The sequence below is a fragment of the Capra hircus genome, chromosome 26 (genome assembly GCF_001704415.2).
Source record: "Capra hircus breed San Clemente chromosome 26, ASM170441v1, whole genome shotgun sequence".
Lineage (NCBI taxonomy): Eukaryota > Metazoa > Chordata > Mammalia > Artiodactyla > Bovidae > Capra > Capra hircus.
The window spans coordinates 17,750,178-17,777,505 of NC_030833.1; the positions used below are offsets into that span (position 1 = coordinate 17,750,178).

At 42.2% G+C, this 27,328-nt stretch overlaps 1 protein-coding gene across 1 annotated transcript; it reads right to left on the bottom strand.

Annotated features, from left to right (window-relative positions):
* Positions 1-27,266, bottom strand: PLEKHS1 (pleckstrin homology domain containing S1). The gene is given in 14 exon segments (XM_005698499.3): positions 1-1,398; positions 6,547-6,682; positions 8,310-8,411; positions 9,110-9,316; positions 9,809-9,924; positions 12,840-12,965; positions 14,751-14,830; positions 14,833-14,860; positions 15,948-16,023; positions 17,978-18,112; positions 18,441-18,547; positions 18,659-18,747; positions 24,836-24,882; positions 27,204-27,266. Coding segments are annotated over 13 exon segments (1,404 nt in total). The 5' UTR covers positions 24,864-24,882; positions 27,204-27,266; the 3' UTR covers positions 1-1,224.

Below are 27,328 nucleotides of genomic sequence, written 5' to 3' on the forward strand. Positions count from 1 at the left end.
CTCCCAAATTGCAGCCAGATTCTTTACTGTCTGAGCCACCAGTGCTGTCTATCTATGTGTAGAAAGAAGGTCTTTTCAAATCTAAATCCCAATCCAAAGAGAGGATCAGGACATTGCCATATCTGCTTTTGGATTCTTGGTTCTGCCACTAAATAGCTATGAAACCAGGAGCCACAAAAAAATACATCAGTAAATGGTCAGAGGCCTTATTTCTTCCTGTGTAAAATGGCAACCCAGTAAGATCTATTTTCCAAAGCCCTCTTTTGCTCTACCATTCCTTGATTTGATTCATCCATTTTAGTCCTCTGAATTTGTTTTCTTATTTATGAGAAAAAATACTTCCCACCTTTCAGGATCAGTGGGTTTAATGCATCAATTACTTGCATGCGTGCTAAGTCGCTTCAGTCATATCTGACTCTTTGAGACCCTATAAACTGTACCCCACTAGGCTCCTCTGTCCATGGGATTCTCCATGCAAGAATACTGGAGTGGGTTGCCAGGCCCTCCTCTAGGAAATCTTCCTGACCCAGAGACTGAACTCGAGTCTCTTATGTCTCCTGCATTGGCAGGTGGGTTCTTGACCACTAGCACCACCTAGGAAACCCATCAATTAGTTTAGACCCTTCGAACTCTCAAGTGCTAAGCAGTTCTCTTAGTACTTGTAGAACAAGCAAACTTTGCTGGATAGAACCTTCAAACTGCTTTGACTTCTAAAATTCTTCCTGAGTCTTTAAGAAAACAAGACAATCATGGAATCCAAGAGGCCACTGATGTCTCAACATTCTGGACATGATGAGTAACAGGAGGTGTTTGGGAAGGCCGATATGGTATCACATCTCCCTGGGGAATCTTGGCTTCCCAGAATGAGTATTTCCAACTGTCCATTCCCTAACAAAGAAGAGATTGTGTGGATCATGACCTCACAGAACACACAGCGCATTTTAGATGAGAAACTTACCCAATCTCTGTCTGTGGTGTTTGGGACAAAGTCTGAGATAATAAGATCTTACATGTTCACTGGGTTCCATAGACATTATTCCATTTGGCCCTCTCAGCATCCCTGATGCTAAAGCCAGAGAGGGGAGGGTTATTTCCATTGTTAAGATGCAGATGGAGAAATTCAGAGAGGTGTGCTGGCTGCCTGGTGTCACACAGTGGTGAGGGCCAGAGTCCAGCACAGAGTCCAAAGCCTGTCCTGGCTTGGTGGAGGTGGGCCCCAGCATGCTACTCTCCAGATCTTTTCTGCTGACCCTTTTTAATGGCTGGAGTCCTTTTCAGTGTCCCCTCCAGTACAGATGTAACCAGTTGAGGAGGTTTAAGGTCTTGTAAGGAGCACGTACAGGCTATTGTGTGAAATTTCTCTGAATTTGGGATACGACCGATGGTGAGTTTTACTTTCTAAAACACAAGAGAGAGGAACATTAAATGGTTAAAGATTATCCTTAGGACTGTTGATTCTCAATTTCAGTCTCTCCTCATTCACACCCTGTGAAGCTGGTTTTGAAGAAAATCTGGGCAGGAAAAAGCCAGGGGGAAGGTGGGTTTTTATTCTCTGGCCTCCACTGGCCTGAGACTTCAGGGCAGATTCCAGAGTACATTGGGGTTTCCTGGGTGGTGCTAGTGGCAAAGAATCTGCCTGCCAATGCGGGAGATGCAAGAGATGCGGGTTCGATCCCTGGGTTGGGAAGATGCCCTGGAGGAGGAAAATGGCAACCCATTATAGTATTAGTGCCTGAAAAATTCCATCTGCAAGAGGAGCCTGGGGGCTACAGTCCATGGGGTCGCAAAGGGTCAGACATGACTGAGCAACTGAACACACACACACAATCAGAATACATTAATCCTGCCCAGAAAGGCCCGTTTGTACCAAGAATTAAAAAGCCTCTTGAAACCAGAGCACTGGACAGGACCAGACTCTGACAAAATTGAGAGGAAACTGAATCTCTCTGTGTTTTTCCTGCAATCTAGCATCTCCTCCCCTTTTACACTCACATATTCTCTCCCCTCCCTGACCCCAGTCCCTGCTCACCCCAAAATCCTATTTCCATCAACTTCATGTCCAAAGGATGGAATACGCATCTGCTTGGTTTAACTATTCTAAGGCATTATCAGTCTTTGACCACCCTCTCTAGGCTTCCCTTACGGCCCAGGGTAAAGAATCTGCCTGCTAGTGGAGGAGAGCCAGATTTGATCCTTGTTAGGAAAGATCCCCTGGAGAAGGGAATGGCTAGCCACTCCAGTATTTTTGCCTGGAGAATTCCATGGACAGAGGAGCCTGGTGGGCTATAGTCCATGGGGTTCCAAAGAGTTAGACACTACTGAGAGACTAACACACACACACACACACACACACACACACACACTTTTGGTTCTACATTTCCCCTCTTCCAACATTATTTTCCTTCCAGGGACCAGCTATTTGAATTTTAAAAAGGACCGGGTATTCATTTTTAACATAAAAGAATGGTGGGGTGAGTAAGTTGGGGAATTTTTTGACCTTCCAATAATCATGTCAGTGAACACCCTGTATTTCTCAATAGCACACAGGAGAAAGTGAGGAGGCAGAACGGGCCCAAAACAAACATTGTCCGCCACTCTTCTGCAAGTGAGTGCATAGTGTAGAAGGCAGTCTTGATAAACTGCAGTCAGCGATGCCCAGGTGGAGTTCCTGGATATGCTCCCAGGCAAAAACCCTTTTCTTGGCTTCGGAGCTGATGCCTGGGTCTCTGGATCAGAGTGTTGTTTGGTAACTTTCAGAAGATTATATTAAACATGTGGCCTCAGTGTGGGTTTTTGGCAGAGGAAATATATCACAGTTACTAGATTGTTGGGCTGGACTCCTGAAAGCTCCCTCTTTTTCCACCACACAAACTCCTATCCTAGGCTTCAAAACCCAAGCCAAGCATCACTTTCTCTGAGACACCTTTCAGGCCTCCCTCAAATAGATTAACTTCATAAACCCAAGCCAAGCATCCCTTTCTCTGAGACACCTTTCTGGCCTCCCTCAAATAGATTAACTTCATTTTTCCTCTGTGATCCCATGGCCCTCTGCTCATATCTCAAGGCACACACTGTACCTGTAACTAGCACATACTTGTTTTATCCACTAATCTGCAAGCTCTTTAAACTCAAACATCATTTTTGTAGCTCTAGGACCTAGCAGAGAATCCAGCATACAATAGATGTTCAATAAATGGTGAGTGAGCAAATGAATGAAGGAATGAATGAGTCCTTGCTCTAACTATTTATGTATCATAAACAACTTACTCATTCTTACTAAGTTTCCCTATTTAGACAGTAGGGGCAGTACAGTTTGTCTAACCAATGATGTTATTGTGTGATGCAGATGAGATAAGACATATTTAATCATAAACTCTCAGAGCCGGAAGAAATTTGAGAGATCTTCCAATAGAGCAGGTTTTAGAAATTTTAAGCCAAGTCACTATTTCCTCAAGGTAAGGTAACAGGAAATTCAAACATGAAAAAATAATAATAAATATGTGTCAGGAGCCACATTAGGCATTACTGGCAAAATGGAGGCACGGCCTCCAACCCCCTCTCCTTGTCCCACAGGCACGGACCTGGGATGAAGGAGTTAGGCCTTATGATTCTGACTTGTTCTTTCCTTTCTTTGGTTGAGTTGGCTGGAAAGAATGTTAAGGTGCTTATTGTTCTTGATGGGAGTATGAGAAGGCACAAAGCAATTGTGCCCAGAAAATAATCTATAAAGTAACCATTGGCATTTGTTCAAAGATTTTTACAAAGAATGTTCCAGGATGAGCAGGCAGGCCGCGGCTTGAGGCCATGCGAAGGATTGTTATCTGAGACCTGTTTGTGAGGGGAATGTTTATGGCAAAAGAAGTTTGCTGAGCTTAGGGTTTAGGAATAATTAAGAATAGCTAGAAGCCTTTTTAGGAGATAGTGATCTTAAGATGCTAGGGGCAAACAGGATTTAGAAAGATAAGAAATAAACTGAGGAATATAGCATTTGGAAAACTCAGCAGTGGCCACAGGACTGGAAAAGGTCAGTTTTCATTCCAATTCCAAAGAAAGGCAATGCCAAAGAATGCTCAAACTACCACACAATTGCGCTCATCTCACATGCTAGTAAAGAAATGCTCAAAATTCTCCAAGTCAGGCTTCAGCAATACGTGAACCATGAACTCCCTGATGTTCAAGCTGGTTTTAGAAAAGGCAGAGGAACCAGAGATCAAATTGCCAACATCCGCTGGATCATGGAAAAAGCAAGAGAGTTCCACAAAAACATCTATTTCTGCTTTATTGACTATGCCAAAGCCTTTGACTGTGTGGATCACAAGAAACTGTGGAGAATCCTGAAAGAGATGGGAATACCAGACCACCTGACCTGCCTCTTGAGAAACCTGTATGCAGGTCAGGAAGCAACAGTTAGAACTGGACATGGAACAACAGACTGGTTCCAAATAGGAAAAGGAGTACATCAAGGCTGTCTATTGTCACCCTGCTTATTTAACTTCTATGCAGAGTACATCATGTAAAACGCTGGACTGGAAGAAACACAAGCTAGAATCAAGATTGCCGGGAGAAATATCAATCACCTCAGATATGCAGATGACACCACCCTTATGGCAGAAAGTGAAGAGGAACTAAAAAGCCTCTTGATGAAAGTGAAAGAGGAAAGCGAAAAAGTTGGCTTAAAGCTCAATATTCAGAAAACGAAGATCATGGCATCTGGTCCCACCACTCCATGGGAAATAGATGGGGAAACAGTGGAAACAGTATCAGACTTTATTTTCTTGGGCTCCAAAATCACTGCAGATGGTGACTGCAGCCATGAAATTAAAAGACGCTTACTGCTTGGAAGAAAAGTTATGACCAACCTAGATAGCATATTCAAAAGCAGAGACATTACTTTGCCGACTAAGGTCCGTCTAGTCAAGGCTATGGTTTTTCCAGTGGTCATGTATGGATGTGAGAGTTGGACTGTGAAGAAGGCTGAGTGTCGAAGAATTGATGCTTTTGAACTGTGGTGTTGGAGAAGACTCTTGAGAGTCCCTTGGACTGCAAGGAGATCCAACCAATCCATTCTGAAGGAGATCAGCCCTGGGATTTCTTCGGAAGGAGTAATGCTAAAGCTGAAACTCCAATACTTTGGCCACCTCATGCGAAGAGTTGACTCATTGGAAAAGACTGTGATGCTGGGAGGGATTGGGGGCAGGAGGAGAAGGGGACGACAGAGGATGAGATGGCTGGATGGCATCATGGACTTGATGGACGTGAGTCTGAGTGAACTCCAGGAGTTGGTAATGGACAGGGAGGCCTGGCGTGCTGCGACTCATGGGGTCACAAAGAGTCAGACACGACCGAACGACTGAACTGAACTGAACTGAATGTAGCATGAGTTACAATGTAATCCAAGTTAAGTATAGGTCACATAAGAGGAAGTAGATAATAGATAGTAAAGCCAATCGCTGAAGCAGGAACTCTGTTTGTAGGGCAACAATGATTTCTGGAGACAATAAATCTGGGTGGGGGAAACTAAAAACGTCAAACCTCTGATCTAATGCTTTTGTCAAAATGTAAAAGAAAACCTGAAACTTGAAATAAACATGTAGTCCCGTACTTTGAGTCAGAGGCTACATCATCCCCCACTGACACCGCTCACCCCTTCAGGCTGATTTCCTGGCTGCTGGAGCTGGACTCCGGCAAATATACCCTGCTCTCTCTAGTTGAGGCCCTGAACACTGTCCCTTTCCTCTCCTCTCCTCCTGTCTTTTTCTCAGGGGTTCAAGAAGTACAGTTTGAAAATCAACCCTCTCTCACTTTAGAGAGAAGAAACTCAAATTCACTTGTCAGAGAAGGAAGTGACTTTCCCAAGGTCATGTGGCTCATCAGAAATAAAATAAGACCAGGAAAGGGATAACAATACTGGGAATTACAAACAGGCAGAAACATGATGAGCCTTTTAAGAACATATGCACATGTGACCCTATGGACTGTAGTCTGCCAGGCTCTTCTGTCCCATGGCATTTTCCAGACAAGAACACTGGAGAGGGTTGTCATTTCCTACTCCAGGGGGATCATCCCAATCCAGGGATTGAACCTGTGTTTCCTGCATCTCCTGCATTGGCTGGTGGGTTCTTTACCACTAGTGCCACCTGGGAAGCTCAATTAGTATTATCATTATCCCTAATTTCACAGAAGAGAAAATTGAAGCACCGTTTGGTTGAAGGAGGCAGGATGTAAAGCCTGTCTGATTTCCCTGCAAGTTCTTTTTTGCCAGGTGATGCTGAGTCTGAGGTCTTGAACCCAGCTGTTTCAGTCTCCTAGCCCAGGGCTCCCTCCAAATACTACTTTATACGAAGAATTTTAAAAGGGTCCTAAAATAACATTCTTGTTATTTAGATGTGTAGCATGAAGTGTTATTTACCCTTATGATTCTCTTATTTACATTCGGCGGCTGAGGACTGAGAGATCTCATTTGTCTTCAGAGTATTGTTCAGATGTCAACCAAGGCCTTGATCTTGTTCTTTCTTGCCCTGCCAGGAGCCAATCAGCAACACTCACCTCCCTCCAGATGGACCGGCTGAGAAACAAGGAGACCTCCTCCAGGCTCTGGGGCTTCAGGTCATTCACAGCCAAAAGGTGATCTCCATGGAAAAATAAGCATCCCAGACGTGGAGGGGCATCCCACTGAGCCACACTGCAATGAGGGTACAGCATCCAACACAAGTGTGAGATGGTGCCCGCTGGGAATGCCAGGCACAGATGGGGACACAGATTGGGCTCTTCACTCTAGTCTATTCTACCACTGTCACTAATTTCTTTAGCTGTGTTTCACCATATCTGAAACAATCAAACTCCTTTTTCTATTTGGAATATTTATTCCTCTATCATTACTCTACCAGCCTGAACCTTCTTCCAAAGTCCTACTCCAAAATATGCTACTTCTACAAAGCCCTCGTCACACTTCCTTTAGCTTAATTAATCTCTCCTGCCTCTGGGTTTCTATTGTATTGTGTGAGCCCCTCACTTATTGTATATTTAAATAAAATGTGATTTTATATTTACTTGTTTATGTAGCTGTCTTTTCCACCAGGCTTTGAGACCCTAGGCATGTGGTACCACCGTTAAAATATTTTTATAATCCTATAAACAGAGGATGCTAAGTATTTATTGAAAGTGGGCACATAATGATTACACAGTGAATGGCCAATGAACATGCAAATGAATTAACAGATGAGCAAGCTCAGACACAGAGAAGCCTATACTGCTAAGTCACTTCAGTCATGTCCAACTCTGTGCAACCCCATAGACGGCAGCCCACCAGGCTCCCCTGTCCCTGGGATTCTCCAGGCAAGAACACTGGAGTGAGCTGCCATTTCCTTCTCCAATGCATGAAAGTGAAAAGTGAAAGAAGTCGCTCAGTCATGTCTGACTCTTGGTGACCCCACGGACTGCAGCCTACCAGGCTCCTCCATCCATGGGATTTTCCAGGCAAGAGTACTGGAGTGGGGTGCCATTGCCTTCTCCAAGAGAATTCTATAGTTCCTGTCAAATACTGTGTTGAGCCTTGGATTGTGGGAAGTCTGGAAAAATGGCAAGCTATGGTTCCTGCCCTCTAATAAAATTGTAAGACAGTTGACATGTGATGTTTATGTTAGCAAGCTTTTTTCTCTTATAAAACTCATCTTCCATCAAAATGAGTTACAAAGTCTTAAAAAGAATATAGAGTCAAATAAACAGTGGCCATTCTAAGGAAATTCTCTGCCACACAGTCTTCTGTGTCTGAGTTTCCTGACCAGCAGGTGTTTAGCTGATGTCTGGACATCTTCTACCCTGGCATGCCATTTTCTTTTAGATCTTAGATTCTTGTTGACCTCAGTAACTTCATTCATTCATGAAACGATCACTGGTCATTGATTGGCAATGATTTCCTTGGACCATACATATCCCTGCCCATTCAAAACAGCAGAAATTTACTGTTTCCTGGAACGTTGGGTCCTTCTATACCCACCCACCCTCAGCTGACTCTCCTATACAGTAATATTCTCAATCAAAGACCCTTTATGACAATAGCATGGAGGAAGGCATGGCAACCCACTCCAGAGTTCTTGCCTGGAGAATCCCATGGACAGAGGAGCCTGGCAGGCAATAGTCCACAGGTTTGCAGAGTCGGGCATGACTGAAGGGACTCAGCACGCATGCACAACAGTGACACAAGTCCCAGTTCTCCAGTCAGCTTTGCCACGTACAGTACTTCAAGGTATAACTCTTGTTTTCATATCATCCAACCCCATTTACAATCAGTAACCCTCAAATCTACCTACCATATCCGTCCTGCAGCTTCTTTGAGAACAAGATAATTTTTGATGTCAGGAAGAGAAAGGAACACGTTCAGTTTCTGCACTTGGCTTTCATCTGGGATATTACTGTAAGATAAGATGTTTGCAAAAATCAGGCAGCTATCACAGGCTCTGATCTGTACTTTCTGAGTGGACTTGGCCTCTGACACCTGAGATGGTACTGTCCAGTTAAAGATTATCTAAAACATTTGGAGAAGAACATAGATTTAAGTTCCTCATTAATGCCTTCCCTCATCCCTCCTGGAATGGGTTCATGATGGTAGACAATGAAAAAGAAGTAAAAATTGGACTAAATTCATTATATATCACACCAGATCGCACATTTTTCCACTGAAGGAGACACCAAAAAGTTAAAATTGAGAGCAATCTCATCAAATTGTTCTTGGCATCATTTAAGACCTAATTGATCCCCCCTCGTAGTCTATAACCAAACCTGACATGGCTTGCATGCGCATAATTTTAATAGTAAAATCTGGGTGATGTGCTAACCTGATCAGAATGATCCAAAATGCCAGAATCTGAAAAACCAGCTAACAAAAACATTTTTTTAAGTATTTGAAAGCAACACCCACAGCCCAAGAACCACTGTATTCCTAGCTCTGGTAACTTACTGTCCTTAGCCACCACTTCAGTGACAAGGCTAAGGTCAGATTCTTGGCCAAGTTGGAGATTTTTAGGAACTGCTTGAAAATGTGAGTTCTGAGTACAAAAGAAAGTTTGCCTTGCTCTATGGGCCCATAAGGTTTTAGAAATGAAGACTTTACTTGATTAATATAGACAGTTGCACAACAGTTAGTGAAGCCGACTGCTTTGTGTCATTCGTGGTCTGTGCTTCGGAATTCGCAGGTGGAAGATAAAAGTGAGTTCCTGAGGCTTGTTCTTGCTGATGAAGCTCCCCATTCTGGATCTCTTCCAGGGGCTGAAATTCCTCTTTGCCATCAACAGACTCAAGGGACAGCTCTTCGAGAAGACTAGAGCATAAGAAATTAACACAAAAGCTTTCTCAGCATGTCTGTCTACAAATTTCCCGTGTGCGAATCAGATTTAAGTAGCTCACAGCCGTGTAAAAATTAAGTGTTTGAAGTATATCCAACCAGCAGAATCCCAACCACAGTCAGAATTAAATCCAATAGAATTTCCTTCTAAAAATGGATATGGAATCAAAATAGCTCTTTATATTGGGACGGTTTGGAGACAGAAGTCAGAGCGTGAGATATGTAAACGCAAGATAGGAAAGAACTGCCCCACAAGTCAGAAAATGTCCCAAGGATGTCACTAACCATTTTCTATAGGTAGGGACACCATTCCCACTTTTTCTTGTTTTGAGATGAATAATATGCTGAGCTTGGTCCACGGTAGTGCATCTGTGTTATTATATCAACCCTTGAAATGAACTGACAGCAGTTGTTCTTGAACAGTACATTAGCTAAGAGCAAATTTTAGAGTATGGTAGTTTTACTTACCAGGATTTCATTGACAAGTAATGACACTCAGCTGTCTTGGCGACCTTGTCTGGACTATGAGGTCCAGTGGGGTGCGTGAGTTCACCAGAATCATTGGGAGCAATAATATTATCCAGCTATAGAAAAGAGGCAGAGATGTAAGGACGCAAGTCTACCAATAAGCCAGGTACCTTTTTGCCCCCTCCTTGATGGCTCTGGTCCCTGAAACCGTAAATACGTCTACCATTCAATGAACAGCGGTGCTTGTTCTGGGAGAATGAACCAGCACGGTTTCTGCAGACTCAGAGTTTGTTTTCTTCTCTTGGGTTCCCCACGCTCCTGATACAAGTACACTACTGGACTAAATTGCTATTTATTTTTTCGTTTCATCACTAGGCATTTAATGACATGAACTCTTTTTCTATTATAGAATAATATTACCTGGGTCAAAGGCTCTGACACAATGCAGGGCTGGCCTCTCTCTGTAGAGAGCAGGCTACTATGCTCAGAGGCAGGCAAATTGCTCCAAGGGGCTGTGAAGGTCCGAGAAAATACTGCCCTCCGGGGCCTTCCCACCAAGGTGGTCAGAACTGAGTCACTTGGGGCAATGGTTTTCTCAAAATTCCCTAAGGGCTTCCGATGGCCTACCTAAAAATATCATCAACCATTATTGGAACACTTCATTCCAGACAAGCCAGTCTTCCCACTATGCCCCTTACAGTGTTTTTCTAGTGCCCATTTCATGCTGTTTTCTTTGACTGGAGTGCCCCTCTTTCCCCTCTGTCCGTGTGCATGCTAAGTCGCTTCCGTCATGTCTGACTCTTTGAGACCCTGTGGACCACAGCCTGCCAGGCTCCTCTGTCCATGGCATTCTATAGGCAAGAATCCTGGAATGGGTTGCCATGCCCTCTTCTAGGGGATCCTACCAACCCAGGAATCAAACCCGAGTCTCTTATATCTCCTGTATTAGCAGGCAGATTCTTTACCACTAGCTCCACCTGGGAAGCCCTCCCTTCTGTCTACTGATGCTGTATTCAGGCCTGGCCTGAGGTCTTTCTGACCACATTAGCCACTGCCAACTTTTCCCTTCTCTAAACTTCTATGGCACAGTGTTGCACTTAATTTTTATAAAGGTCTTCCAGTTTGTTTTTTAAGATTTTTTTTTTTTTGAGGGGGACTATTTTTAAAGTCTTTGGTGAATTTGTTGCAATATTGTTTCTGTTTTATGTTTTGTTTTTTTTGGCCACAAGGCACTTGGGATCCTAGCTCCCGATCAGGGCTAGAACCCACACTCCATTCACTGGAAGGTGAAGTCTTAAACACTGGACTGCTAGGGAAGTCACCAGCTTAGTTTTATTTGCCTTACTAGACCTTGCATCTCATAAAGTACCTAGAAAATGCCGGACATTGTAGCTTAGTGTTCATATCACCTGACTGGTTGGTTCAACTGTCATGAAAAGACTAGTTGCCATCACTGTGTCCCAGAGAACACGGCTGTGAAAAAATCTGGGGTAAAGCAGGGTCCTGTGGTCACATGCTATGCGTTGTATTCTGCTTGGCTGTTTATAATCCACCACTGCATACTAAAGGCGCAGAGAATTCTACAGCAAAAGAAGCTTGTGTAAATTACTTTACTGTTTCTAGAACTTCCTTGAGCTCAGAATGCTTCCTTCATATGAACACATGTCATCATCCCTGGTTTGAGCACTGCTGCCCCCTCCCCCCAGTTCTGTCTTCCTACCTTCTCTTTCCATTCTCTTCTCTCCATTGTCCGCCTTGAATATAGCTGCTGGGTTAATAGTGAGTGCTCAGTTGTGTCCGCCTCTTTACGACCCCAGGGGCTGTAGCCTTCCAGCCTCCTCTATCCATGGAATTTTCCAGGCAAGAATACTGGAGTGGGCTGCTATTTCCTACTCCAGGGGATCATCCAGACCCAGGGGTTGGACCTCTGTCTCCTGCAATGGCAGGTGGATTCTTACCACTGAGCCACCTGGGAAGCCCGGGGTTAGCAGTCCTAGAAGATAATTTGGTTTTGCTCTTTCCTGACTGAGAAGCTGCTACTGCCCCCTGTGTTGCCTGTAGCATGACGTCAACTTGGCATTCATAATCCATCATGGTCTGACTGTCTTTTTACTGGTTTTTGTGTGTTTTCCACCAATAGGTCACTTGTTAGTGTTAGGTTAGAGCTCAGATAAACTATTCATCACACCCATATCAAATGCCATTTTGTATCTTGAAGCTTTCCCTGACTCCAGCGGAGACAGAAAATCTTTTTTTTTGCCTATTGCCTCCAGGGCTCTTTTTAAAAAAAAAAAAAAATTTATTGACATTTAGCTGATTTGCAATGTTATGTTAATTTCTACTGTACAGCAAAGTGATTCAGTTATATATTATATAAAGACATTCTTTTTCATATTCTTTACCTTCATGGTTTATCACAGGTTATTGAACACAGTTCCCTGTGCTATACTATAGAGCCTTGCTGTTTGTTTCCAGAGCTCTTTGACCACACCTCTGCTGGAGCATCGTTCTGTAAGACTGGTAAGACTGTGAGTTCGGCGGGGGAAGGGGGGCAGGCATGATGTCAGGTCCTTCCTGGCAGCCACCATGCCTAGCACAGGACTGAATTAGCACACAGAAGGCTCTCAGTGATCAATATACTGATTGGCACATACCACACAGTTTCTCACCCAAGAATATTGTGTCTATTCGTATTTATTGTTTCTATCCAGAAAGACTCCTCAGGTCAATCCCTCAAGTCTAAATTTCACCTGGCATATAAGGCCAAATATCATCTTCATGGAACCTTCCCTGGCCTCTGTCTGAAAGTCAGCTCCCCCTGCCTGCCACCCCTCAGGCCCTCTGAGCATTTTATAAGCATCTCTCTTCATCATGGAGACTTTTCTGTTGTGTGTCCTGGTTAGCGCCTATCAAAGTGTCAAGACTATGAGCGCGTCACCTGTGTCTGATTCAGAACCTAGTCTGACTGCCTGGTAGGGGCTCAGTAAATATTTGTAGAAGGAATAAATGACTAATGGGTGGGAGAGGTTACCTCTAAAAGAATGCTCCGAGGACTAATATAATGGCTGTCTTCTTCTGAATCTTGAGAGATTTCTGATGAGAAGTCATGCGATAGGCGAGCTTCTCTGAGTCCTGGAGAATGTTCTTTCACTAAACGCTGAATCAAGAGATCAAGACAGAATTAATGCTTTTTCTTTTTCTTTGCAAGAGACGGAATTAAACCACATGTTTTCTGGAAAAGGCATAATAGAGTAATTGGGTTGAGAACATCCGAGGATCTTCCGGGGTTATATCCAGAAGCCCATATGACTTAAATCTGCTTCTTGAGTCTGGGTCACCACTGATAGAAAATTAGAAGCGCATCTTTCAGGCTTTTCTCTACTATTGGGTCCTGGAACTCAGAACAAGTGATTCTCTCCGGTGCATGGTGTTCTAAGTCACTAAGCTCTGCTACAGAATCCTCACTGTCATCTTTTCCTGCCTTTCACCCAGTGCCATCTGAGAAGGTAAGCAGCCTAGAGTCAAGACACTGTATCTTTTCCCTTTCTGCTCAATATTCCTATTCTGTGTTCTGCTTCTATACCTCTATTGTTTCCAATGCAATTTTTTAGCTTTGATCTTGTGATAGTATGAATTATAAGGTTTCAAGGTGATCTAGGTTCCACCGATTATTGCTTCCCTTCCTCATAGATACAGGACATTCTGCAAAGTAGCTGCTTTGCCTGGCAGAAAAAATTCTTATAAGTATAATTCAGTTTTTCAAGAACAATGCCTTAGAGCAAGAGTGGGGGAGGTGGGTTTGAAAAGAAAACCCTGAATGTTCTCTAGGAAGGCCTTGAAAGAAAGTGACTATTTTTTAAAGATGTATTTAAGTTGTGTCCATTTTTCTAGCTCCAAGCTCATGGAGCCAGGCCATGCTGAATTGAGGATGAGGAAGGTTTCCCATTCTATTTTGGAAACAACAACCACAGCAGCTCCCAACAATGTAGGTGGCATCCTTAACGGGAACTGGTTGGAATACACCACATGAACAGACAAAATGACCAATAACATTATCTTTAGAGAGAAGGGTATGGAAGTTGAAAAGCAGGAGGGCAAGAGGCATTTTTTGAAAAGAGTTATCCTTCTCAGTCTTGATTCCTATCACCCTTACTACAAATCCCAAGTGAAGTATTTGGCCTGGTGCATTTGATATGCTACAAAAAGCTTTTAAAATAGTTGGAGAGCCTCCAACTAGATAAAACAGGAAGCTAGGCCCTGTTGAGATGTGCCTGGTACCCAGGGGTAAAAAGGGGAAAAAAAAGAGAATGCCAATGGTTACATCTCTAAGGCGCAAAATAGCATCCCTGGCAGAAGAAAAAAACACTCAGCCTGTTTGTTAATAACATCCAAAACTAGGCAGCCTGCAAATCTAAGAAAGCTGAGGCATAATTACAAATCACTTTCAAGGGGCAGATGTAGTATAATTTTTTTCTCAAGTGTATTTCATTAGAAATGAAGTTGAAGTCACACACACACAGAACTAAGACTGATTTGGGTGAATACACAAAATTAATAAGAATCTGATTTTGCCTCAGGAGTGCAAATGGTCAAGTGGTGTTTGGGGAATTTTTTTTTTTTTTTTTTTTTTTCAGAAGTAATCTTTGCCTTGTGGGTGAAAGGAAAGAGGAGGTTGCCAGCCAGGCTTTTGTTTAGCTGAAGGATCTCCACCCAATGTGGATACGTACCTGGATGTGTATCAAGGAGCATCCAAAATGAAAGAATAGATTTAGAGGTAGGCAGGGCAAGCGGTGAGGCTTATCATGGTAGGTGAAACAGACTAAATACAGGATAGATCCTAGGACCAAGAATCATGCATGAAGGGTTAGGCTTTATACAATTGACTTCTGAATCAGCTAGCTCCAGGCATGGTGTCCTAACAAAGAGAGGTAAATCTGATTACCATGTCTGGAAGACTGTTTCTTGTTATGGTGGCGCTGACAGCCTCTGGCGGGCGGAAAGGTCCAAGGAGAGGGTCTGAAGAGGGCCTTTATCACCTGATGAGAGTTTCTCCTGCTTATGGAAAAGGAATATTGGAATCAGGGCACAATTGATCCCTGGTCTAGAATGAAACAACAGCTTGGTCTTGGGGTCTTTGCTCCCAATCTTTGACCACTAGCATTTATACTGCTGGTCATCCTGCTCCCATTAAGATTAAAGCTGATCTTGTCCCTCTCCTGTTCCCAAACCCTTGAGGACTTCTAGCCTGGCCTTTAGAGATGCTCTGAGTTCCCCTGTCTTTTCAACCCTGTGTCCTTCTGTACCCAGCCCCTTCTCTCTAATTATCTAAGTACTTACAGACACACCCTTGCTTTTCCTTTCTCCTTGGCCTCTGCTTTTGTTGTAAGCATAGGACAACCTAGAAAATGGTACCTAGAGGCCAGTTTCATTAATAAAGCTCTGTCTTAAGAAAACTGAAGTGAGAAGTGAAAGTCGCTCAGTCGTGTCCGACTCTTTGAGACCCTATGGACTGTATAGTCCAGGCCAGAATACTGGGGTGGGTAGCCTTTCCCTTCTCTAGGGGATCTTCCCCACCCAGGGACTGAACCCAGGTCTCCCACATTGCAGGTGGATTCTTTACCAGCTGAGCCACAAGGAAAGCCTATCTTAAGAAAGGACTCAGGCAAATTTAGCAAAGGTTCTTATGATGCAAGTAAACAACTTAAAATTGCTAGTATTTACATCACAGAAACATTCTATTGAAAACGCAAGACAGGTGAGACGCATTTCTATAGAAACCACCCTGGACTTAGTCATTCCAAAGGTAGCTGAATAACAATGATGGAATAACATTATTTGAATAACAATGATGGAAAATACTGTAGTTTCAGCTACTATTAAAAAAAATGCCACAGTTAAAATTTACCCCTCCTACTCCAGTAATGAAAATCTGAAGTGTCTGTATTTTAGCTTTCTTGTAAAACACAAAAGAATTTTTTTCTATTGTTAATCATAAAAATTACAAGTATGTACATTCTCTCACTTATTTGTTCCTTGTTGAATGCCAGTTGCCAAGCAGGGGAGAAAAGCTTGTATTGTTTCCTTGGGAAAGAGGGCTGTGTTCAGGGGCTCTGCGATTTTATTAGTGATATGGAGTCACCTCTGTATTCTGGTGCGCTGCTTTTATATCCCGGCAGAGTGATGACAAGAGGGAGACCCAGTCTTTAATCTTCTCCCTGTTGAAAGAAATAAACTTTCAGCTGGCATGTGGCAATGGTGGTGCCTGCACTCCTTCTGAGCCAGAGAATGAGTCTTTTATGAGCACTGGAACAGGCACTGGGGGTGGGTACCAGGCAGAAAAGGACCTTTCCCCCCCCCCCCGAGTAGTTTAAATGCCCATCCCCGGCTGCTCACCACCTCCACACTCACACACTAGAATTAACCCTCATGCCACCTCTGTGAGGAAAGCTCAGAGAAATGGGGGGGAAATGGGAGGTAACAGCGTAATCGCAGGGTTTGGAGCTTTTGGCTTTGACATGTATTTCTTTTGTGTTCTCAAGCGGCCCCTTCAACTGTGCCATTTTGTAGCTCTCCAGGTGTGTCTCCCGTTAGGGAGTGCGTGTGTTTATGAAGGATGTGTTTGAACAAATGTATATCAATCACACCTCCTTTTCTGTTGACTCTTGGGATGGTTGAAAAGAAAGCTTTTCACCTTGGGGTTGATCTACAGCAGATCCAGTTTCTTCATACTCTGGCTTGAGCGTTCCCTGCCTCCTCCATACATACTTCTTTCTCCCCCGACTTTAGCCTCTCTGTCAAGCAGATAATCATCTACAAAGGATCCATTAGGCATCTTTGCCAGCACCAGAAGCCCCTCTTAAAAATTGAAGACTCCTTCAGGGATGAGCACAGCCCCTCCCTAATGTATGTAGCTTGCACAGATGTTTGTATACTGGGTTCTTGCAATAAAGTGCCTCTGAGGTGATGGTGATTGTTATGGACTGAATTGTTCCCCCCTAAATTCATGTGCTGAAATCCCAGTCCTCAGTACCTCGGAATGTGACCTTACTTGGAAATCAGGTCAGGTTGTTGTAGATGTAATTAGTGAAGATGAGGTCAGACTGGAGTAGGGCGTCCTAATCCAAGATGACTAGTGTTCTTATAAAAAGGAGAAATTTGGACCCAGAGATGTGCACATAGGAAGAACATTATGTAAAAGTTGGAGGTTTGCTGCCGCAGGCCAAGAAACTACCTGAAGTTAGGAATGAGGCCTGGAACAGATCTTCTCTAGAACCTCTAGAACTGATGTGGCCCATGACACCTCAAATTCAGACTCCTAGCCTCTAGAACAGTGAGATAACAAATTTCTGTTGTTTTAAGCCACCCAGTTTACGGTACATTGTTATGGCAGCCCTAGGAAATGAATACTGTGATGTGTCAAGGGGCATAGACTAAAATCATAATAAAGAATGCTAAAGGACTTTACTAGTAAAGAGTCTGCCTCCCAGTACAGGAGACAGTTTTGATCCCTGGTCTGGGAATATCCCATATGCCACAAAGCAACTAAGCCCATGAGCCAGAACTATGAGTCTGTGCTCTAGAGGCCAGGAACTGCGGCTGCTGAAGCCCACGCACCCTAGAGCCCATGCTCCGCAAGAGAAGCCACAGCAATGAGAAGCCTGCAGACCGAACCTAGAGAAAACTCCATGCAGCAGCGAAGACCCAGCACAGCCTAAGCAAACCACAATAAAGAAAAAGACTGCAAGAGGCTTTTCAAGGTTGTGGTCATGGGTTTCTTTTTTCTTTTTTTTTTTTTTTGACTTTTTATTTTGTATTTTATTTTGTATTCCCAGGTGACACTAGAGGTAAAGAACCTGCCTGCCAATGCAGGAGATGTAAGAGATGCGGGTTCGATCCCTGGGTTGGGAAGATCCCCTGAAGGAGGGCATGGCAACCCACTCCAGTATTCTTACCTGGAGAATCCCATGAACAGAGGAGTCTGGAAGGCTACAGTCCACAGGGTCACACAGTGTCAGACATGACTGAAGCGACTTAAAATGCATGCATGCATAGCTGATTATAAGCTTATGGCTGTTGGTTTCTATTCAAGGCATATTTATTGTTTTAAAATATTTTTGTTTGTTTTTTATTCTACATACAGGAGACACTCCATGTCATCTTACTACTTACCTGTCACAGCCAATGAGGAAGTATTCCCTGTTAGTGGTCTTGATGGACATCACTTCATCAGGGTGACATTTAAACATCTTCTGTACAGACTGCATTTTTTCATGGCTCCTGATGCCAACTTCTACACTGGAATTTCTAGTAGATATGAAGTATTAAACAGATGCAAATACAAAATTAGGAAGAAAACTGGCTAATATTTTTCAATTGTTAAGATCCCAACTGAATAAAACTTTAGACCTGTTTGATCAATGCTTTGAAAATTGTCCAGTAGTTTTAGAAAATAAGTTTAGATCTGGCTTATCACTGATTAAAAATACTTTGTTCAGCCTAAAACTTAACTGAAAAATTCATATTTCAGTTAGAGTCTTGGTTCCACAAATTAACGTTTGCTAATTCTTTTTCTAATTTGCATGCAACATGTTAGTGTTTGTTGTTGTAAACATTTTCTTGATTGGATACACACCGGTCAATTTCAATAGAACCTCGATGATGATGGTCTTTGTAATACGAAAGACTACAGTCCTTTTCCCCACTCTTTGACAGAATGAAAAGCCGCTTTTTCCAAGAGGTCTGCAAAATGAAAACACTTTGCATCTTAGTTAAATCTCAGAGGAAGAGAAAGGATTTTAAAAATGCTCATGAGGCTGGTGGGAGGCCTGTTAAATTTTTGTGAATACTTACCGCAGAGAAGAAAAGCTGAGGAGGTGGTGATTTAATAAAATAATCTTGTTTGCAGACTTCATTTTCATAATAGAATGTAAATTGTTTGCCTAGTAAAAGAAAGTGAACAGGACTCAATCTGTTCTCTATAAATTTCTGAGAAGGAAATGATTCAATTGAAAAACACTGTTTACCTCTGGAAAGGTCTTCAAATTATTCAGTTATGGAAAAGAACATCTATCATAGGCCAAGAGAACAAAAACCTCAGGACCAAGTGTGCGATTCTTATTCATCCACTGTTAGGACCTTCATTCAGATGACATTTAGAAGCTCTTTAATTCAGCTCACACCTGTCTGGCTCCCTGTCTCTGGAGGAGGCTATTGGCTCTCTAGATGTGAACCAAGATTTGTCTCCATTTCTGTTGAAGCACCAGCCACAGCCAGATAATTCTGCCTTACCCTTTGACTTACCAAACAAAAGCAAATTTACCTGTTATTGAAAATAAGGTGGCTAAGTCATTAAATAAGAGGTTTCCAAATTGTTAGCTACTTCTCTGTAAGGATTGAAATGTAGAGGCAGTTTCAATTTTTCCTATATTTTTTGAGAATGTCTGCAAGAAATACGAACTACTTTCATTATTTAGAAAAAAATTAATGTTGCTAAAATAGAATTTATTTTGAAAAGAAGACTTTGACTTTGCTTTTACATCCAGGCTAAAATTCTATTTCATCCATGGGTTTGGTAAAAGATAGCCTTTACTAAAGAATCTGTCCGTGCTTGTGCTCAGCCATGTTCAATTTTTTGTGACCCCATGGACTGTAGCCCACCAAGCTCCTCTGTCCATGGGATTTTCCAGGCAAGAATATTGGAGTGGGTTGCCATTTTCTACTTTATGGGGTCTTTCCAACCCAGGAATCAAACCCATGCCAAATCTGACCAAATTTACACTTTGGACAAAGATGTAGTGACAGGATTTACTCTCCTGTTTAAAATAAACAAAATATATAAAATAGTGGTTTTCAAGACACTGGTCATAGACAATAAAAGTCAATGGACCTTTAACAGACAGGAAACAAACTAGGTGAGCCCCACAATTCCCTTGATGGAGTTTCCAGCCCACAGTACAGAAAAGGGGAACTGAGGTGGGACCAGGTGGACCCCTGAACTAGGGGAAGAAAGATGAGGGTTCAAGGAGATCAAGGCAGCTAGAGCTCACAAGACAGAAGAAAGAGCTACATGAGAGAGAATCCCGGAGACATTAATAAGGTCCCCCTCGTTGGAGAAGGAAACGGCAGCCCACTCCAGTACTCTTGCCTGGAAAATCCCAGGGACGGAGGAGCCTGGTAGGCTACAGTCTATGGGGTCGCAAAGAGTCAGACATGACTGAGTGACTTCACTTTCAAGTATTCATAGGACTTCCCTCGTGGCTCAGATGGTAAAGCATCTGTCAACAATTCGGAAGACCTGGGTTCAATCCCTCAGTTGGGAAGATTCCCTGGAGAAGGAAACGGCAATCCACTCCAGTACTAGAAAATCCCATGGACAGAGGAGCCTGGTGCAGGCTACTGTCCATGGGGTCGCAAAGAGTCGGACACGACTGAGTGACTTCACTTTCAAGTATTCAAGAATATTTATCAGTATATGTGTGTGGAAAAATTACCCAAGGCCAGATAAAGAACCATTAGAAAAAATTAGAGGAAATCATGCCCAGTGTTTTGGTGGGCCAGAGAAAGTGCTTGTTCCCTCCAGCTAAACTAGCAAAACTGATCATTTATGGAGTTTTGGGAAGAGTACTCAGGAAAGTCATTCCTCAGTAGTGAGGACTGCTCCAGATCTAGCAAATCAGAAAAGCAAGTCTTAAAAGGATTGAATTGCTTGCAAGAAACTTAACTCCATCCTAGAAAGAATGCTCAAGGTTTATTTTTTGTTTGTTCAGTTGCTCAGTTGTGTCTAATATTTTGTGACCCCATGGACTGCAGCATGCCAAGCTTCTCTGTCCTTCACCATCTCCTGGAGCTTGCTCAAACTCATGTCCCTTGAGTCGGTGATGCCATTCAACCATCTCATCCTCTGTTGTCCCCTTCTCCTCCTGCCTTCAATCTTTTCAGCAGCAGAGTCTTTTATAATGAGTTAGCTCTTCATATCAGTTGGTCAAAGTATTGGTGCTTCAGCTTCAGCATCAGTCCTTGCAATGAATATTTAGGACTGATTATCTTTAGGATTGATTGGTTTGATTTCCTTGCAGTCTGAGGGACTCTCAAGAGTCTTCTCCGACACCACAGTTCAAAAGCATCAAGTCTTTAGCACTCAGCTTTTTTTATGCTCTAACGCTCACATCTATACAGGTCTACCAGAAAAACCACAGCTTTGAGTATATGGACTTTGTTGGCAAAATCATGTCTCTGCTTTTTAATATGCTGTCTAGGTTTGCCATAGCTTTTCTTCCAAGAAGCAAGCGTCTTTTAATTTCATGGCTGAAGTCATCATCTGCAGTGATTTCAAAGTCCAAGAAAATAATCTCTCACTGTTTCCATTGTTTCCATCTACTTGCCATGAAGTGATGGGCCCAGAGGCCATGATCTTGGTTTTTTGAATGTTGAGTTTTAAGCCAACTTTTTCATTCTCCTCTTTCACTTTCATCAAGAGGCTTTTTAGTTCCTCTTCACTTTCTGCCATAAGGGTGGTGTCATCTGCAAATCTGAGGTGATTGATATTTCTCCCGGCAATCTTGATTCCAGTTTGTGTTTCTTCCAGCCCAGCATTTCTCATGATGTACTCTGCGTATAAGTTAAATAAGCAGGGTGACAATATACAGCCTTGACGTACTCCTTTTCCTATTTGGAACCAGTCTGTTGTTCCATGTCCAGTACTAACTGTTGCTTCCTGACCTGCATACAGGTTTCTCAAGAGGCAGGTCAGGTGGTCTGGTATTCCCATCTCTCTCAGAATTTTCCACAGTTTCTTATGATCCACACAGTCAAAGGCTTTGGCATAGTCAATAGAGCAGAAGTAGATGTTTTTCTGGAACTCTCTTGCTTTTTTGATGATCCAGCGGATGTTGGCAATTTGATCTCTGGTTCCTCTGCCTTTTCTAAATCCAGCTTGAACATCTAAAAGTTCACAGTTCATGTACTGTTGAAGCCTGGCTTGGAGAATTTTGAACATTACTTTGCTAGCATGTGAAACAAGTGCAATTGCGTGATAGTTTGAGCATTCTTTGGCATTGCCTTTCTTTGGGATTGGAATGAAAACTGACCTTTTCCAGTCTTGTGGCCATTGCTGAGTTTTCCAAATGTGCTGGCACATAGAGTGCAGCACTTTAACAGCATCATATTTTAGGATTAGAAATAGCTCAGCTGGAATTCCTTCACCACCACTAGCTTTGTTTGCAGAGATGCTCCTAAGGCCTACTTGATTTCTCATTCCAGGATGTTTGGCTCTAGCTAAGTGACCACATCATCACATTTATCTGAGGTTAAAGCATCCGTCTCTGATGCGGGAGACCCGGGTTCGATCCCTGGATTGGGAGGATCCCCTGGAGAAGGAAATGGTAACCCACTCCAGTATTCTTGCCTAGAGAATCCCATGGACAGAGAAGCCTGGTAGGCTACATAGGTCCACGGGGTCGCAAAGAGTCGGACACGACTGAGCGACTTCACTCACTCATTCACTCACTCATCCAGTACCCAACAAGGTAAAATTTGCAAGATCTGGCAACTAATCAAAAGTTACCAACTATGCAAAGAGGCAGGAAAACATTATCCATAATGTGGATAATCATTAATACATCAAACCAGGTGTAGAACTGACACAGATATGAGAATTAATAGAGGAGTTCGTTAAAACCAGCATTATTAATTTCATTTTGCACATTCAAGAAATTAGATATACAAAAGATATAGAAAAGATCCAAAGTGAACTAGAGATGAAAACTACAATGTCTCAGAAAAACAGTAATGCCAGATGGGATTAACAGGACTACCAAAACAAACTCAGAGTGAAAAGCAAAAAAAAAAAAAACCCAAACATTAAAAAAGCACCAGTGCATTGTGGGACAATTTCAAGTGACCTGACTCAATGGACATAGTTTGAGCAAACTTTGGGCGAGTATGGAGGACAGAGAAGCCTGGTGTGCTGTAGTTCATGAGGCTGAAAAGAATCAGACTCAATTTAGCAACTGAATAACAACAATTTAAAGTAACTGGAGTCCTTGAAGTAGAGGAGAAAGACAGAAAAAATATTTGAAGAAATAATGCTGAAAATTTCACAAATTTAAAGAAAACTGTCTCGGAAATCTAAGCAGCTCAGGAACTCCAAACACAAACTATATGAAGAAAACTGATAAGGAACATCATATCAAATTGCTTAAAATCAGTGATAAAAAAAAATCTTAAAAACCATCAGAGGAAGAGAAAAGACATTAACGCATAGAGAAGAAAAAATACAGATGACATTAGATTTCTCATCAGAAACAATGCAAGCAAACCACAATAATAATAAAAACCAGTGGAACAAGATGCTTAAACTACTGAAAGAAAAATAGGTCATTTTAGAGTTTTATATGCAGCAAATATATCTTTCAGAAATGAAGGCAGTTTCAAGACCTATTCAGACATATAAAAGTTGAAAGAATTAGGAGGACTGCTTTATAAGATATGTTGAAGGAAATCCTTCAGGTGAAAAAATGACACCAGATGGAATCTGAATGTATACAAGTGAATGATGAATGCTGAAGTGGTAATGGCAAGGATAAATACGTGAAATATTTTCCTTACTATTTAAAAGATAAAAATTCAATTGACTGTCTAGACAAAAAACTTGATATATGTAACAACAATATAGGTGAATCTCAAAAGAATTAAGTTGAGTGAAAGAAACCAAAGAATTCATTCAGTAAGATTCCATTTGTGTAAAGCTCTAGTAAGTACAAATGAGCTTAGAATGACAGAAAGTGGAACTGCGGGGAGTAGAATTGGTTCCTGGAGGAAAGAATTATAAAGAGGCACAAGAAGATTACTGGGAGTGATGCGGGTGATAATCTCTTCCTGCGGTGATCATTTCCAAGGCATATACACACAAACCATTTAAAATATGTGCAGTTGATTGTATGTCAGTTATACCACAATGAAGCTATTTTTCTCGAAATATGAGCAATCCCCGAAGCATATTTGATGATACCTTTTCCGGGCTTGAAATTCTTCAAGGGTCACCAGGCTTCTACGAGGTCAATTCCTGGCACCAAATCTATTCTCTCCCGTCCTATTTTATAGCCATATTCTCCTTGAACACAACCTGCCTCTATCCTACTTCATTGCTTTTGGTCAAACCATCCCTTTCTGCTGAGATATGCTCTCTTTCCCAATCTCTTTTGAAACTCGACGGGATCATTTCGGATCCAGTTCAAATGCCTTTTCCATAAAACCTCTGGATTGCCACAGCTATGTGTGTGGCTTTTTTCCCCCTTTTTCTTCAAACTTTACAGGATTTTGCTCTTACCTTTCATAATCTGATCCTGATTGCATGTGCTTATCTTAACTTCTTAGTATAGCTACTCAGATGTGTTTATCTTAACTTCCGAATGAAATTACAAGTTCATTGACAGCAAAGACTCTTACTAACTAGGCTGTACATCCTTCTGCAATGGGAAGTACTGTAACTTACTAATAATAGGTGCTTTGAATAATTGTTCATTAATAGTTATTTTTGAATTGAACTGGATAGTTTGATTTCTAAGTTACTTCATCCTAAATCTGACTCTTCTGTCCAGTCATTTACATGGTGAGGCATATGAGCATGAAGCAAGAACATCTGAATGATGCCCCTTAATCTATCCACATAATAAACTTTGGTAACAATTTAGGCAGTTTCTGTCCAAGTGAGAGTTTCCTGTAAAATTAAGGAAATATTTTCCAGTCTTCTCAGGGCTCTAGTGTGCTGTTAATATCGATACCATCTCCATAAAACATTTGATCCATAAAAGTTGGAAAATGCCAAAGTTCTAGATAAGTGAGCTCTTACAAAATAATTAACTGAATCTAACAGTCTCTGCTACGTTCTCCACATCAACAACCATTACCCTAGAATGCCACCCATTATCCTTACTAAAACCATCTTCTGTATCCTGTCTACTTTTATGGGAATTGATAATGATTTCCAATAAAAAGGTTTTTCCTTCTGAGAGTATGCCCCTTGGGTACCTGAACTCTTCTGAGGTTTGCGCTCCATTATGGCTGTCCGTTCTCACCTGCAAAAGAGAAGGACTAAGCGTTAGTCCCCAAACAACAGTATGCTTCCCTGATAGCCACTCAGTCACCAAGTGCCAGAATGGCTCTCTCGAATGTTGGTGAGATGGGTCATCAGCCCCGCTTCCCATTCTGCCCTTGAGGCTGATAGCAGTCATGGTAACGAGGACCATCCCAGCAGCCTGTGCTCACCAAGTGGCAGTTCTGTGGAAGTGTTGCTGGATGACTGAAGGAGCATCTTCCCTGGACTTTCTCCGTTTCTGCCTCTTAAGTGGCTCTGACAAGAGAGCCCCTGGGGACAGAAACACCAAACCAGGGAGACAAGAATAGGGCAGAGGGCAGGATGCTACGGACCAAATGCAGCGGATAAAGCATTCCTGGCTGAAAGGAAGCCCAAGATAAGCTCTTCTTTGTGCCAGGAACTCATTTTCTCTAGAGGGAAACCTGAGAGCAAGAACCAGGGCACACCCCTGTCCTTAAACTGCCTCTGCCACCCGAGAGGCCCGTTCCCACGGCTGCCCAGCCCTAGGAGCTCAGGCTGATATGATCAAACTGAATCTAGAGGTCAAGTCCTTTCCTGCACACATCTGCTGGCAATCTTGTGAATGACATGAGGCCCTGTGAGTAGAGGGGTCCCACAGGATGAAAGCCCAAGGGGCAGGTGTGATCTTTAAATCAGGAATCAAACTTTCACCTTGAATTCATAGGACTCTCAAACAGGAGGCAGCACTGAACAGGGCAGTGCCAGGGTCATCCCAGTAAATGGGAGGAGGCAAAGGGTCCTTTACTATCTGGTTGGCATGAGATCATTCCTCCTCTCCTGAGGGCTCCCTTTCTCCAGCATAAACTCTCATTCCTCCCAAGGTATAAATGATATAAATAACTCATAGGAATTCTGGAAAGATATATATTCATATCACACACACAATTATTCATTAAATAACTCACGGGTGAAGGATGAAAGTGTTTGAAAAGCACTTTGTCCCCTACCATCCCTGTGTGCTGCTTGCTGCTTGCTGCGTGCGTGTGTTCTCAGTCACGTCTGACTCTTTTGCGACCCCATGGACTGTAACCAATCAGGCTCCTTTGTCCATGGAATTTTCCAGGCAAGAGTATTGGAGGGGGTGCCATTTCCTCCTCCAGGGGATCTTCCTGACCCAGGGATCAGACCCACGTCTCTTGTGGATCCTCCACTGGCAGGTTGATTCTTTACCAGCTGAACAACTGGGGAATCCTATATACTATGTACTATATACTATACTCTCCATATATACAAACAAACATAGTATACTATATGTATGTATGTATATTATATGTGTGTACATATGTACATGTTAACCTCTCTACACCTCTGTTTCTTCATCTATAAAATGGAAGTGATACTATCACCACCCTCATAGGATTTGTCAGCATTACTTGAGGTAATCCGGCAAGGAGCATTCAGTAATTTATAGGTGCTTAACAAGTGCTGCTTGTTAGGTCATGTCCAGTTCAGAGAATCTATGATTGCTTCATAACGGCATGTACTAAGTGTCTAATACATTCCAAGCATTTTTAAGCAAAACCTGTAAAATAGATTTTATATGTTTAAGTATGTCAATGGATTTCATATATATGTATACATATCTGGATTTCATATAACATATTGCATACTGTATATATGCAATTTAATTTCTATTATATAAAATTCAAATTATTTTTATGAAATCCAGTATATGTATACATATATATGAAATCTACTATAACATGCACATGAAAACATAAAATCTATTATATAAACTCTGCTTATATAAGCAAAACTTTAATATTATCTATCACATGTATGAAATCTAATGAGATTCAACATAACGTAATAATGAGATACAACAATACTATAAAGTTTTCATTATTCTTACAGTAATACAATATCCATTTTACAGACTAGGAAACTGTTACCAGAGAGATTAAGTAATTTGCTTTTGATCACATAACTAAGAAAAAGCAGAGTCAGAATCATAACTTGAGAGCTGGTGTCTGAACTACTTTTCTATTCCTTTTATCTGAGAAAAAAAGAATTAAATCTGTTCATAGTTTGGCTTTTATTTCTTGTCATTGCCCCCAAACAAAAAAGCTTTTCAGATTTAGCTCTTTGATCTTGTTCAGGAGACTCAACCCAGTCTTGTTGCCTAACCTGTTCATTATAATGAAATCTGATGAGTGTGATCCCAAGAGGTCCTATTTCCCTCTGATGGTACAGCCCAAGAAGGTTATGAAGAAAGAGTCGCGACAGCCCAGATTGGCATAGCCTTGAGAACCCAAACTCATCATGTCAAGCAGTACTTACTAGAAGCCAGGTGGTCGCTAGTGTGTTTCTCAGCAGAGTGCACTGTTCCTGTGTCTCTTGAACTCACCCCTGCTCACTCTGAGCTCTGAGGATTAAGTACAAGCTTTGTTTGAAATGTGAGCCAA